Source organism: Salmo salar, chromosome 10, assembly GCF_965601325.2.
Source record: "Salmo salar chromosome 10, fSalSal1, whole genome shotgun sequence".
Classification (NCBI taxonomy): domain Eukaryota; kingdom Metazoa; phylum Chordata; class Actinopteri; order Salmoniformes; family Salmonidae; genus Salmo; species Salmo salar.
In genome coordinates this window covers 50,397,606-50,412,500 of record NC_138300.1, presented here as the reverse complement: position 1 = coordinate 50,412,500, position 14,895 = coordinate 50,397,606, and the positions used below count along the sequence as shown (strand labels likewise).

Genomic DNA, 14,895 nt, shown 5'->3' with positions numbered 1-14,895 from the left:
TGACATCCCCAGTCTCAAAAGCCCTTTGACTCGAGACAGCAACATGTTACTGGCTGACTGGTCCAAAGGCATCTCTATTTGTCTGTCAGTGTGTAACTAATTACCTGCATCTGTCAGGTGGGCACTGACCCAACCTGATCATCCATTCCTTTACACATCTGACCAACACAATGTGGTCATGCTGCGGTCGTAGTAGTTTATGTGGACGCGGTCAAGCGTTCACTCACCGTACACCTGCAGCCTGTGAGAGAGCTCTGAGGTTCCGGCCACGTTGACTGCTATACACCGGTACAGCCCGGCGTCGGACAGCTGAGTGCGGTCGATCTCCAGCAGCTGACCGCGCTTCAGGATGGTCACCCCGGCTGCGCTGGTTAGAGGGCGACCGTCCTTGTACCAGGTAATGGCTGACCGCATCGACACAGATAAGAAAAGACAGGTAAGACTGTGTCCAGATGCTCATCAAATCTATCCTATTTCTTCATTCTTTAAGTTAAGCTTATCTGGCTTCTCTCAGCGTGAAATAAATATGATGGATAGATACTGTATGGAACTTCCAGTCTAGTGTACCTTTGGGTGTATAATATTAAAGACCTATTCAATTCTTCTCAGATACCAGATGAAAGTAAGTGTTTTCACAGTATTTAGACACAGCTAGCCTCTATCAGTTGTTCTCCATCCAGTTTTCTTTACTGCCATACAGTATTGAATAAAGTATAACATATTGCCATAAAGAACTGAATAAAGTATAAAATATTGCCATAAAATATTGAATCTAAAAGCTTTATTGGTTCTCAACAGGCTGCTCTCATTGATCCATAAACTAGCCTACAGATCCCCATGCCAACATAACCATTCTGCCAAGGGGGCATAGATGCAAGTGAAATAAATTGCCTGTAATAAAATGTCTTCCTTAGAAGCTTGCAATTGGTTAAAACAGCTTGCTCGTGAAAATATTCCTGTGATATTAGATCTTTAGAGAAACACCTGCTGTTTTGAAAATAAAAAATCTTGTCTATGCACATTGGTATGTGGTTTTATATTGTAGTAAGTACAGTGAGGGAAAAAAGTATTTGATCCCCTGCTGATTTTGTACGTTTGCCCACTAACAAAGAAATGATCAGTCTATAATTTTAATGGTAGGTTTATTTGAACAGTGAGAGACAGAATAACAACAACAAAATCCAGAAACACGCATGTCAAAAATTTTATTAAATGATTTGCATTTTAATGGGAGAAATAAGTATTTGACCCCTCTGCAAAACATGACTTAGTACTTGGTGGCAAAACCCTTGTTGGCAATCACAGAGGTCAGACGTTTCTTGTAGTTGGCCACCAGGTTTGCACATATCTCAGGAGGGATTTTGTCCCACTCCTCTTTGCAGATCTTCTCCAAGTCATTAAGGTTTCGAGGCTGACGTTTGGCAACTCGAACCTTCAGCTCCCTCCACAGATTTTCTATGGGATTAAGGTCTGGAAACTGGCTAGGCCACTCCAGGACCTTAATGTGCTTCTTCTTGAGCCACTCCTTTGTTGCCTTGGCTGTGTGTTTTGGGTCATTGTCATGCTGGAATACCTTTCCACGACCAATTTTCAATGCCCTGGCTGAGGGAAGAAGGTTCTCACCCAAGGTTTGACGGTACATGGCCCCATCCATCGTCCCCTTGATGCGGTGAAGCTGTCTTGTCCCCTTAGCAGAAAAACACCCCCAAAGCATAATGTTTCCACCTCCATGTTTGACGGTGAGGATGGTGTTCTTGGGGTCAGCATTCCTCCTCCTCCAAACACGGCGAGTTGAGTTGATGCCAAAGAGCTCAATTTTGGTCTCATCTGACCACAACACTTTCACCCAGTTGTCCTCTGAATCATTCAGATGTTCATTGGAAAACTTCAGACGGGCATGTATATGTGCTTTCTTGAGCAGGGGGACCCTGCGGGCACTGCAGGATTTCAGTCCTTCACGGCGTAGTGTGTTAACAATTGTTTTCTTGGTGACTATGGTCCAAGCTGCCTTGAGATCATTGACAAGATCCTCCCGTGTAGTTCTGGGCTGATTCCTCACCGTTGTCATGATCATTGCAACTCCACGAGGTGAGATCTTGCATGGAGCCCCAGGCCGAGGGAGATTGACAGTTCTTTTGTGTTTCTTCCATTTGCGAATAATCGCACCAACTGTTGTCACCTTCTCACCAAGCTGCTTGGCGATGGTCTTGGAGCCCATTCCAGCCTTGTGTAGGTCTACAATCTTGTCCCTGACATCCTTGGAGAGCTCTTTGGTCTTGGCCATGGAGGAGAGTTTGGAATCTGATTGAGTGATTGCTTCTGTTGACAGGTGTCTTTTATACAGATAACAAGCTGAGATTAGGAGCACTCCCTTTAAGAGTGTGCTCCTAATCTCAGCTCGTTACCTGTATAAAAGACACCTGGGAGCCAGAGATCTTTCTGATTGAGAGGGGGTCAAATACTTATTTCCCTCATTAAAATGCAAATCAATTTATAACATTTTTGACATGCATTGTTTTGGATTTTTTGGTTGTTATTCTGTCTCTTACTGTTGAAATAAACCTACCATTAAAATTATAGACTGATAATTTCTTTGTCAGTGGGCAAACATACAAAATCAGCAGGGGATCAAATACTTTTTTCCCTCGCTGTAATATAACTTATTAGAAGTCAAGGGTTAGGGTTGGAGAGGTCTTACCAGGAACTGGACTCCCTGTGGCCTTGCACTCCAGCTGGATGGGGTAGCCTGCTATGATGGTCTCATTGAAGGTCTCTCCAGAATAAGGGACGCTTGGAGGCTCTGTAGAATGGCACAATATGGTTTAGTAGCAGACACAGCAGACGCAGAGAGAGAGTGGGAGAGGGAGACAGAAGAGTGAAAGAGAGAGGGAGAGAGTGAACAAGAAAGAGATGGGCAGGAGAGACACTGAGCAAGAGGAAGAGGAAGAGGTGAAGAAGGATAGAAAAGGAGAGGTAGACAGGAAGAGAAACCTAGTGAGAGTTTTGGGAGTTTTGGGTCTGCTATTACCATGGACACTGAGACGGATGTGTTGCTGGGTCTCTCCTGCTGCGTTCGTTGCCACACATGTATATCTCCCAGCATCCTCTAGTCTGGCCTCCGTGATATGCAGCGTCCTACCGGCCGACTCCAGCTACGGAAACACGGAAACATACACATGAAGTCCATCTGACCAGAGTATTATTGTAACTGGGACTTAGAATAACAATAATGTCTAGAGTATTACTGTAACTGGGACTTAGAATTATAATAAACCTGAACAAAGAGGGGAGCTAGAACAATAGCATCAGAGATGGCCAAATGGGGAGGTAGAATTATAGAGTCATGTCCTGTACCTTCAGGTGCTCCTGGGTGGTGTCCACAGGGCGGCCATCTTTGAGCCAGGTGATGCTGGGGATAGGGGTGCCACTGGGAACACACTGGAGGCTGATGGGCTTGTGGAGGACCACGGACCTCTCAGAGGGACCGGTGGAGCGGATGGATGGAGGGACTGGAGCGAAAGAGAGGGAGATGAAAAGAGAGGAGATAGGTTAAAGAAATTAATGAGTGAGAGAGGAAAGGGGAGAAAAGAGTGGAAGAAAGAAAACAGAGAGTGATTCCAGGAAAATGGAGAGGATATTGGGGAGGCAAAGAGAAAAACAGATTCCACATAGGAAAATACCAGAATTATAGGAAAATACCAGAATTATAGGAAAATACCAGAATTATAGGAAAATACCAGAATTATAGGAAAATACCAGAATTATAGGAAAATACATACCAGAATTCAACATTATCAAAGAGCATGAATTTGCATGAAAAAAATATAACATATTCAGCCCAAGTCTTCCATTTAGAGGAAAAGTTAAACAACATCACATCGTGAAATGAACAATATAGCAACATACAGCAATCTACACACAATACCCCATAATGACAAAAACACGTTTTTAGAAATGTTTGCAAATGTATTAAAAATAAAAAATAAATAAGTTATTTACATAAGTACTCAGAACCTTTTCTATGATACTTGAAATTGAGCTCAGGTCCATCCTGTTTCCATTGATCATCCTTGAGATGTCTCTACAACTTGATTGGAGTCCACCTGCGGTAAATTCAATTGATTGGACATGATTTGGAAAGGCACACACCTGTCTACATAAGGTCCCACAGTTGACAGCGCATGTCAGAGCAAAAACCAAGCCATAAAGTCAAAGGAATTGTCCGTAGAGCTCCGGGACTATTGTGTCGAGGCACAGATCTGGGGAAGGGTACCAAAATGCCTGCAGCATTGAAGGTCCCCAAGAACACAGTGGCCACCATCACTCTTAAATGGAAGAAGTTTGGAAGACTCTTCCTAGCGCTGGACGCCCAGCCAAATTGAGCAACATGGGAGAAGGGTCTTGGTCAGGGAGGTGACCAAGAACCAGATGGTCTCTCTGACAGAGCTCTAGAGTTCCTCTGTGGAAATGGAAGAACCTTCCAGAAGGACAACCATCTCTGCAGCACTCCACCAATCAGGCCTTTATGGTAGAGTGACCAGACGGAAGCCACCCCTCAGTAAAAGGCACATGACAGCCCGCTTGAAGTTTGCCAAAAGGCACCTAAGGACTCTTAGACCATGAGAAACAAGATTCTCTGGCCTGATGAAACCAAGATTGAACTCTTTGGCCTGAATGCCAAGTGTCATGTCTGTAAGAAACCTGACTGGGAGACTAGTCAGGATCAAGGCAAAGATGAACAAAGCAAAGTACAGAGAGATCCTTACTGAAAACCTGCTCCAGAGCACTCAGGACCTCAGACTTGGACAAAGGTTCACCTTCCAACAGGACAACGACAACAAGCACACAGCCAAGACAAAACCCAGAAAGCTCATCACTAAGCTAGTGACCCTGGGACTAAACACCTTCCTCTGCAACTGGATCCTGGACTTCCTGACAGGCCGCCCCCAGGTGGAACGGGTATGCAACAACACGTCTGCCACACTGATCCTCAACACTGGGGCCCATCAGGGGTGTGCACTTAGTCCCCTCCTGTACTCCCAAACACGACTCCAACACCATCATTAAGTGTGCTGAGGACACAACAGAGGTAGGTCTGATCACCGACAACGATGAGACAGCCTATAGGGAGGAGGTCAGAGACCTGGCAGTGTGGTGCCAGGACAACAATCTCTCCCTTAATATGAGCAAGACAAACAATGTGATTGTGGACTACAGGAAAAGGCGGGCCAAACAGGACCCCATTAACTTCATCGGTGTAGGGGGCAGTATTTTGGCGCCCGGATGAAAAGCATGCACGTAGTAAACTGCCTGCTACTCAGGCCCAGAAGGTAGGATATGCATATTATTAGTAGATTTGGATAGAAAACACGCTGAAGTTTCTAACACTGTTTGAATGATGTCTGTGAGTATAACAGAACTCATATGGCAGGCAAGAACCTGAGAAAAAATCCAACCAGGAAGTGGGAAATCTGAGGTTTGTAGTTTTTCAAGTGATTGCCTATCCAATTTACAGTGTCTGTGGGGTCATTTTGCACTTCCTAAGGCTTCCACTAGATATCAACAGTCTTTAGAACGTTGTTTCAGGCTTCTATTGTGACTGGGAAGAGAATGAGAGCTGTTGGCACCAGCTGCCTGGCAGATTGCCATCAGCTAAATCATGCGCGTGGCTGTCAGCGGGAGCTGCTTTCTTTTTCATTTCTGAAGACAATGGAATTGTCCGGTTGGAATATTATCAAAGATTTATGATAAAAACCTCATAAAGATTGATGCTATACATCGTTTGACATGTTTCTACAAACTGTAAAATAAATTTGACTTTTCGTCTGAACTTACTGCGCGAGCACAGTGCATTTGGATTACTCGACTGAACGCGCAAACAAAAAGGAGGTATTTGGACATAAAGGATGGACTTTATTGAAACAAAACAAAAATGTATTGTGGAACTGGGATTCCTGGGAGTGCATTCCGATGAAGATCATCAAAGGTAAGTGAATATTTATAATGATATTTCTGTCTTTTGTTGGCTCCGCAATATGGCGGGTTTCTGTATTGGTTGTTGTTGTTGCTGAGCGCTCTACTCAGATTATTGCAAAGTGTGCTTTTGCCGTAAAACTTTTTTGAAATCTGACACAACGGTTGCATTAAGGAGAAGTGTGATTAATTTTAGCTGTATTTCTAGTTTTTGTGACGCCTCTCCTTGCTTGGAAAATGGCTGTGTGGTTTTTCTTGTCTAGGCACTATCCTAACATAATCTAATGTTATGCTTTCGCCGTAAAGCCTTTTTGAAATCGGACACTGTGGTTGGATTAATGAGAAGTGTATCTTTAAAATGGGATATAATAGTTGTATGTTTGAGAAATTTGATTTATGAGATTTTTGTTGTTTTGAATTTGGCGCCCTGCTCTTTCACTGGCTGTTGGCGAGTGTGTCCCGCAGGTGGAACGCTAGCGTCCCACATACCCCAGAGAGGTTAACATCGACAGGGCTGTAGTGGAGCAGGTCGAGAGTTTCAAGTTCCTTGGTGTCCACATCACCAACGAACTATCATTGTCCAAACACACCAAGACAGTCGTGAAGAGGGCACGACAACACCTTCAGGAGACTGAAAAGATTTGGCATGGGTCCACAGATCCTCAAAAAGTTATACAGCTGCACCATCGAGAGCATCCTGACCGGTTGCATCATCGCCTGGTATGGCAACTGCTCGTCATCTGACTGTAAGGCGCTACAGAGGGAAGTGCATACAGCCCAGGCGGTGTCAGAGGAAAGCCCAAAAAATTGTCAGAGACTCCAGTCACCCAAGTCATAGACTGTCCTCTCTGCAACCGCACGGCAAGTGGTACCGGAGTGCCAAGTCTCGGACCAAAAGGCTCCTTAACGGCTTCTACCCCCAAGCCATAAGACTGCTGAACAATTAATCAAATGGCCACCGGACTATTTACATTGGTAAATATTTTCTTAACTCTTTTTGAACTGCACTGTCGGTTAAGGGCTTGTAAGTAAGCATTTCACAGTAAGGTCTACACTTGTATTCGGCGCATGTGACAAATAAAGTTTGATTTGATTAAATTTGAAAAAAATAGTGGCCCAGCCAGAGCCCAGACTTGAACCCAATCAAACATCTCTGGAGGGACCTGAAAATAGCTGTGCAGCAATGCTCCCTATCCAACCTGACAATGCTTGAGAGAATCTGCAGAGAAGAATGGGAGAAACTCCCTAAATACAGGTGTGCCAAGCTTGTAGCGTCATACACAGGAAAACTCGAGGCTGTAATCGCTGCCAAAGGTGCTTCAACAAAGTACTGAGTAAAGGGTCTGAATACTTATGTAAATGTGACATTTCAGTTTTTGCTTTGTCATTATGGGGTATTGTGTGTAGATTGATGAGGGGGAAAAAATATATTTAACCTGTTGGGGCTAGGGGGCAGTATTTGCACGGCCGGATAAAAAACGTACCCGATTTAAACTGGTTACTACTCTTGCCCAGAAACGAGAATATGCATATAATTAGTAGATTTGGATAGAAAACACTCTAAAGTTTCTAAAACTGTTTAAATGGTGTCTTTGAGTATAACAGAACTCATATGGCAGGCCAAAACCTGAGAAGATTCCATACAGGAAGTGCCCTGTCTGACAATTTGTTCTCCTTCTGTGGCATCTCTATCGAAAATACAGCATCTCTGCTGTAACGTGACATTTTCTAAGGCTTCCATTGGCTCTCAGAAGGCACCAGGAAGTGGAATGACGTCTCTCCTGTCTCTGGGCAAAAAACAGCAGGAGATTTTGTGAGTGGTCAGGCTGAGAACAGTGACACTGGAGATGCGCGTTCATGTGAATTCTCCATTTTTTTCTTTCAGCCTTTGAATGAATACGTCGCCCGGTCGGAATATTATCGCTATTTTACGAGAAAAATAGCATAAAAATTGATTTTAAACAGCATTTGACATGCTTCGAAGTACGGTAATGGAATATTTTGAATTTTTTTGTCACGAAATGCGCTCGCGCGTCACCCTTCGGATACCGAGCTGAACGCACGAACAAAACGGAGGTATTTGAATATAACTATGGATTATTTGGAACCAAAACAACATTTGTTGTTGAAGTAGAAGTCCTGGGAGTGCATTCTGACGAAGAACAGCAAAGGTAATCCAATTTTTCTTATAGTAAATCTGAGTTTGGTGAGGGCCAAACTTGGTGGGTGTCAAATTAGCTAGCCGTGATGGCCGGGGTATGTACTCAGAATATTGCAAAATGTGCTTTCGCCGAAAAGCTATTTTAAAATCTGACACCGCGATTGCATAAAGGAGTTCTGTATCTATAATTCTTAAAATAATTGTTATGTATTTTGTGAACGTTAATCGTGAGTAATTTAGTAAATTCACCGGAAGTTTGCGGTGGGTATGCTAGTTCTGAACATCACATGCTAATGTAAAAAGCTGGTTTTTGATATAAATATGAACTTGATTGAACAAAACATGCATGTATTGTATAACACAATGTCCTAGGAGTGTCATCTGATGAAGATCATCAAAGGTTAGTGCTGCATTTAGCTGTGGTTTGGGTTTTTGTGACATATATGCTTGCTTTGAAATTGGCTGTGTGATTATTTTTGGCAGGGTACTCTCCTGACATAATCTAATGTTTTGCTTTAGCTGTAAAGCCTTTTTGAAATCGGACAATGTGGTTAGATTAACGAGAGTCTTGTCTTTAAAATGGTGTAAAATAGTCATATGTTTGAGAAATTGAAGTTATAGCATGTTTGAGGTATTTGTATTTCGCGCCACGCGACGCAAACGTCCCACCTTGCCCAGGGAGGTTAATCAATTTTAGAATAAGGCTGTAACGTAACAAAATGTGGAAAAAGTTAAGGGGTCTGAATACTTTCATAATGCACTGTATACTAATGGTAAATCACAGCAGTATGTATACCATGGACAGCCACATTGAAGTCCCTCTTATGGTCTCCGGCCTCATTGGTTGCCACACACTGGAAGCGTGCCGTGTCTGAGACCTGGGGCCGAGAGATGACCAGCCGACGGCCGTTAGCCGTGACCCTCACCCCCTCACCCTGCCTGACTGGCTGACCGTCCTTAAACCACCTATAGAACAGAGAGAGAGACAGAGATCATTAAAGTGTGTTTGTGAGAGAGAGGATGCTGTCTGTCTGTCTGTCTGTCTGTCTGTCTGTCTGTCTGTGTCTTCATGCATGTCTAAGTGTGTGTGTATGGGTCTTACGTGAAGATGGGTGAAGGTGTTCCCGTGGCACGACACTCTAGCTCCAGGAGGTTGTTGATGAGGACCGTGGTGTCTGTGACCTCGTCCCCTCCCTCCACCACAGGGGGAACTGTGATTGGACAGACAGAGGGTTCTAAACACACCCATAACATACAGAAGAAATCCGAGAAACATTGTCCTGTTGCTAACACCAACTCATAAAACTACTTTTTTCGTGAAGGATTTCGAGCAAGTAAAGCTCTGTAATTTAATGCTTGTGCAAACGCTTGACAAAGAGAAACATAGAGAAACTGATATAGAACTTGATATTAACTACATGTCTAGGCTATACTGTTCGACAGGAGAGAGACTCTCTCTGCTCCTCCCTCTTAGTCTATCTGCACGTTGTAGATCACCTCAACATTTTACAGTTGATATCTTTTTCATGTCACCTCGTCCACTCCAATACATAAACTCAGCAAAAAAAGAAATGTCACTTTTTCAGGACCCTGTCTTTCAAAGATATTTTGTAAAAATCCAAATAACTACACAGATCTTCATTGTAAAGGGTTTAGACACTGTTTCCCATGCTTGTTCAATGAACCATAAACAATTAATGAACATGCACCAGCTTACAGACGGTAGGTAATTAAGGTCAGAGTTATGAAAACCTAGGACACTAAAGAGGCCTTTCAGTGCTCTCTACACCAGGAACGCACAATCCCTCCATCAGTGCTCAGACTGTCCGCAATAGGCTGAGAGAGGCTGGACTGAGGGCTTGTAGGCCTGTTGAAAGGCAGGTCCTCACCAGACTTCACCGGCAACAATGTCGCCTATGGGCACAAACCCACCGTTGCTGGACCAGACAGGACTGGCAAAAAGTTCTCTTCACTGACGAGTCACGGTTTTGTCTCACCAGGGGTGATGGTCGGATTCATGTTTATCATTGAAGGAATGAGCGTTACACCGAGGCCCGTACTCTGGAGCGGGATCGATTTGGAGGTGGAGGGTCCGTCATGGTCTGGGGCGGTGTGGCACAGCATCATCGGACTGAGCTTGTTGTCATTGCAGGCAATCTCAACGCTGGGCGTTAAGGGAAGACATCCTCCTCCCTCATGTGGTACCCTTCCTGCAAGCTCATCCTGACATGACCCTCCAGCATGACAATGCCACCAGCCATACTGCTCGTTCTGCACGTGATTTCCTGCAAGACAGGAATGTCAGTGTTCTGCCATGGCCAGCGAAGAGCCCGGATCTCAATCCCATTGAGAACGTCTGGGACCTGTTGGATCGGAGGGTGAGGGCTAGGGCCATTCCCCCCAGAAATGTCTGGGAACTTGCAGGTGCCTTGGTGGAAGAGTGGGGTAACATCTCATAGCAAGAACTGGCAAATTTGGTGCAGTCCATGAGGAGCAGCACTGCAGTATTTAATGCAGCTGGTGGCCTCACCAGATACTGACTGTTACTTTTGATTTTGACCCCCCCTTTGTTCAGGGACACATAATTCAATTTCTGTTAGTCACATGTCTGTGGAACTTGTTCAGTTTATGTCTCAGTTGTTGAATCTTGTTATGTTTACGCAAATATTTACACATGTTAAATTTGCTAAAAATAAATGCAGTAGACAGTGAGAGGACGTTTCTTTTTTTGCTGAGTTTATTAGATCAGATTTCCTTCACATCACATTCCAGCCACTAAATACATCTGGATTGACTGATGGGAGTGCTGTGTGGAGCATAATGCACGGCATTCACTTGAGCCCATCACCATCCAGATGTTGAGATGATCGATGCTGAGCGTAGGCTAACTAACCTGCCTTTGGCAGCACACATTCTCATGCTTTATTTAACGACAGAGTTTGAATGTTTAAAATGGCAGAGCAGACCAGCGGAGCCCGTGTGTGTGTGTGTGTGTGTGTGTGTGTGTGTGTGTGTGTGTGTGTGTGTGTGTGTGTGTGTGTGTGTGTGTGTGTGTGTGTGTGTGTGTGTGTGTGTGTGTGTGTGTGTGTGTGTGTGTGTGTGTGGTGTGTGTGTGTGTGTGAGAAAGAGAGAGTTACTTTTAGTCATGTAGTGTATGTGGACACCTGCTCGTCTAACATCTCATTCCAAAATCCTGGGCATTAATATGGAGTTGGTCCCCCCTTTGCTGATATAACAGCCTCCATTCTTCTAGGAAGGCTTTCCACTAGATGTTGGAACATTGCTGCAGGGACTTACTTCCATTCAGCCACAAGAGCATTAGTGGGGCCGGGCACTGATGTTGGGCGATTAGGCCTGGCTCGCAGTCGGCGTTCCATTTAATCCCAAAGGTGTTCGATAGGATTGAAGTCGGGGCACTTGGCAGGCCAGTCAAGTTCTTCCACACCAATCTCGACAAAACCATTTCTGTATGACTTCGCTTTGTGCACGGAGGCATTGTCATACTAAAAACAGTAAAGGGTCTTTCCCAAACTGTTGCCACAAAGTTGGAAGCACAGAATCGTCTAGAATGTCATTGTAAGCTGCAGCGTTAAGATTTCCCTTCACTGGAACTAAGGGGCTTGAACCATGAAACACAACCCCAGACTATTATTTCTCCTCCACCAAACTTTACAGTTGGCACTTTGCATTGGGGCAGGTAGCGTTCTCCTGGCATCCGCCAAACCCAGATTAGTCTGTCTCACTGCCAGATGGTGAAGCGTGATTCATCACTCCAGAAAACGCGTTTCCACTACTACAGAGTCCAATAGTGGCGAGCTTTACACCAATTCAGCCGACGCTTGGCATTGCACATGGTGATCTTAGGCTTGTGTGCAGCTGCTTGGCCATGGAAACTATTTTCATGAAGCTCCCAACAAACAGTTATTGTGCTGATGTTGCTTCCAGAGGCAGTTTGGAACTCGGTAGTGAGTGTTGCAACCGAGGACAGACGATTTTTACGCACAACAAGCTTCAGCAATTGCTGGTCCCGTTCTTTGATCTTGTGTGGTCTACCACTTCGCGGCTGAGCTGTTGTTGCTCCTAGACATTTCCACTTTACAATAACAGCACTTACAGTTGACCCGGAGCAGCTCTAGCAAGGCAGAAATTTGACGATCTTACTTGTTGGAAAGGTGACATCCTATGAAGGTGCCACGTTGAAAGTCACTGAGCTCTTCAGTGAGGCATTCTACTGCCAATGTTTGTCTATGGAGATTGCATGGCTGTTTGCTCGATTTTATACACCTGTCAGCAATGGGTGTGGCTGAAATAGTCGAATCCACTGATTTGAAGGGGTGTCCACATTCTTTCTTAGGTTCAGTGGACTACAGAGTAAAGCCCTCATCCCTCCTCTCTCCTCTGATGTCAGACAGTACAGACTACAGATGGTTGAGATCCTTAAGCATCTGGACACAGAGGAAATGGCACACTCTCTCTCTCTCTCTCTCTCTCTCTCTCTCTCTCCCCCCTCCCTCTCTCTAACCTCTAACCTCTAACCTAACTGGCAAACAGAAAGCAGTAGAGTCCTGAAATTTAACTGGGCAAGGCTTTCTCTGCTGACATTGACTGATCATCACTGTGAAAGAATAGTACGCTGAAACAAAGGAAAGGGAATAACCCAGTGTTTTCACTGACACCTGTAATCTTAGTGGTCTCCTCAAACTCACTTCCTGGCCCTCTCCTAAACCATGGTAATCTTCAGAATAGGTTGTTAACACTTTCTTCTGGGAAGTCTTTCATTCAGTCCTATATGATTCACGGAAGTGGAGGTTGAGCCAAGTGGTCCGGCCACCGAAAACCTAAACTGTCTTTTCCTGTGAATTAGTGCTCTTTGATGACAGATACAATACAATATAAACAGTTTAGTGAATGTATATGCTAAGTTACTGGGTAGATCTAGAAAATATACATACGGACTGGGGGTGTCATTCACCTTGAACACTAATAGATGTGTACAGTGCGTCTGTGTGTGTGTGTGTGTGTGTGCGTGTGTCTGTGGGTGTGTGTGTGTGTACGCACATGTGTGTGTCCTTGCATATGTGTGTTCATGTGGGTGTGTATGTACAGTTGAAGTCGAAAGTTTACATACACTAAGGTTGGAGTCATTAAAACTCATTTTTCAACCACTACACACATTTCTTGTTAACAAACAATAGTTTTGGCAAGTCGGTTAGGACATCTACTTCGTGCATGACACAAGTCATTTTTCCAACAATTGTTTACAGACAAATTATTTCACTTATAATTCACTGTATCACAATTCCAGTGGGTCAGAAGTTTACATACACTAAGTTGACTGTGCCTTTAAACAGCTTGGAAAATTCCAGAAAATGTCATGGCTTTAGAAGCTTCTGATAGGCTAATTGGCATCATTTGAGTCAATAGGAGGTGTACCTGTGGATGTATGATGTATGATGATGTATGATGCTTGACATCATGGGAAAATCAAAAATAATCAACCAGGACCTACATTTTTTTTATTATAGTCCTCCCCAAGTCTGGTTCATCCTTGGGAGCAATTTCCAAATGCCTGAAGGTACCACGTTCATCTGTACAAACAATAGTACGCAAGTATAAACACCATGGGACCACGCAGCCATCATACCGCTCAGGAAGGAGACGTGTTCTGTCGTACTTTTTGGAGAAATGTCCTCTGGTCTGATGAAACAAAAATAGAACTGTTTGGCCATAATGACCATCGTTATGTTTGGAGGAAAAGGGGGGAGGCTCGCAAGCCGAAGAACACCATCCCAACTGTGAAGCACGGGGGTGGCAGCATCATGCTGTGGGGGTGCTTTGCTGCAGGAGGGACTGGTGCACTTCACAAAATAGATGGCATCATGAGGGAGGAAAATGATGTGGATATGTTGAAGCAACATCTCAAGACATCAGTCAGGAAGATAAAGCTTGGTCTGAAATGGGTCTTTCAAATGGACAATGACCCCAAGCATACTTCCAAAGTTGTGGCAAAATGGCTTAAGGACAACAAAGTCAAGGTATTGGAGTGGCCATCACAAAGCCCTGACCTCAATCCTATAGAAAAGTTGTGGGTAGAACTGAAAAAGCGTGTGAGAGCAAGGAGGCCTACAAACCTGACTCAGTTACACAAGCTCTGTCAGGAGGAATGGGCCAACATTCACCCAACTTATTGTGGGAAGCTTGTGGAAGGCTACCCAAAATGTTTTACTCAAGTTAACCTCTCTTGGGTAGGGGGCAGTATTTTCACCACCGGATGGAATACCCTTATTATTAGGAACCTGGTTGCAATTCCTATGGCTTCCACTAGATGTCAATAGTCTTTAGAAATTGTTTGATGTTTTTCTTTTGAGAAATGAAGAAGTAGTGCTATTCATTGTACGTGTCACTCCAGGTGGACTACTGTTTTGGTGCGTGTGAACTGAAACGCGCTTCACGTTGTTTTTATCCGTTATTAGAAACAGCTTATTTCGTCTTAAATTTTATTGATTATTTACGTTTTAGGGTACCTGAGGTTGGATTAGGAATGTTGTTTGAAATGTTTGGACCAAGTTTACAGGTAACTTATTAGATACTTTGTAGGCATGTTGAGCGAGTTGAAACCGGTGTAGTTCTGAATCAAACGCGCCAAATAAATGGACATTTTTGGGACATAAAGAAGGACATTATCAAACAAAAGGACCATTTGTGATGTATCTGGGACATTTTGGAGTGCGAACAGAAGATCTTCAAAGGTAAGGCATTAA

General features: G+C 44.1%; 1 protein-coding gene across 2 annotated transcripts in view; it reads right to left on the bottom strand.

Moving 5' to 3' along the window:
• The window catches only part of hmcn1 (hemicentin 1), a 236,670-nt gene that overhangs the window by 68,395 nt on the left and 153,380 nt on the right, over nt 1-14,895 (bottom strand). For both annotated transcript variants that reach the window (XM_045687880.2, XM_045687881.2), the window contains exons 33-38: nt 9,237-9,345; nt 8,931-9,100; nt 3,355-3,509; nt 3,029-3,152; nt 2,699-2,800; nt 228-404 (exon numbers count right to left, since the gene is read on the bottom strand). In XM_045687880.2, the coding sequence (XP_045543836.2) occupies nt 228-404; nt 2,699-2,800; nt 3,029-3,152; nt 3,355-3,509; nt 8,931-9,100; nt 9,237-9,345 (837 nt within the window). The remainder of the gene's footprint in view (nt 1-227; nt 405-2,698; nt 2,801-3,028; nt 3,153-3,354; nt 3,510-8,930; nt 9,101-9,236; nt 9,346-14,895) is intronic.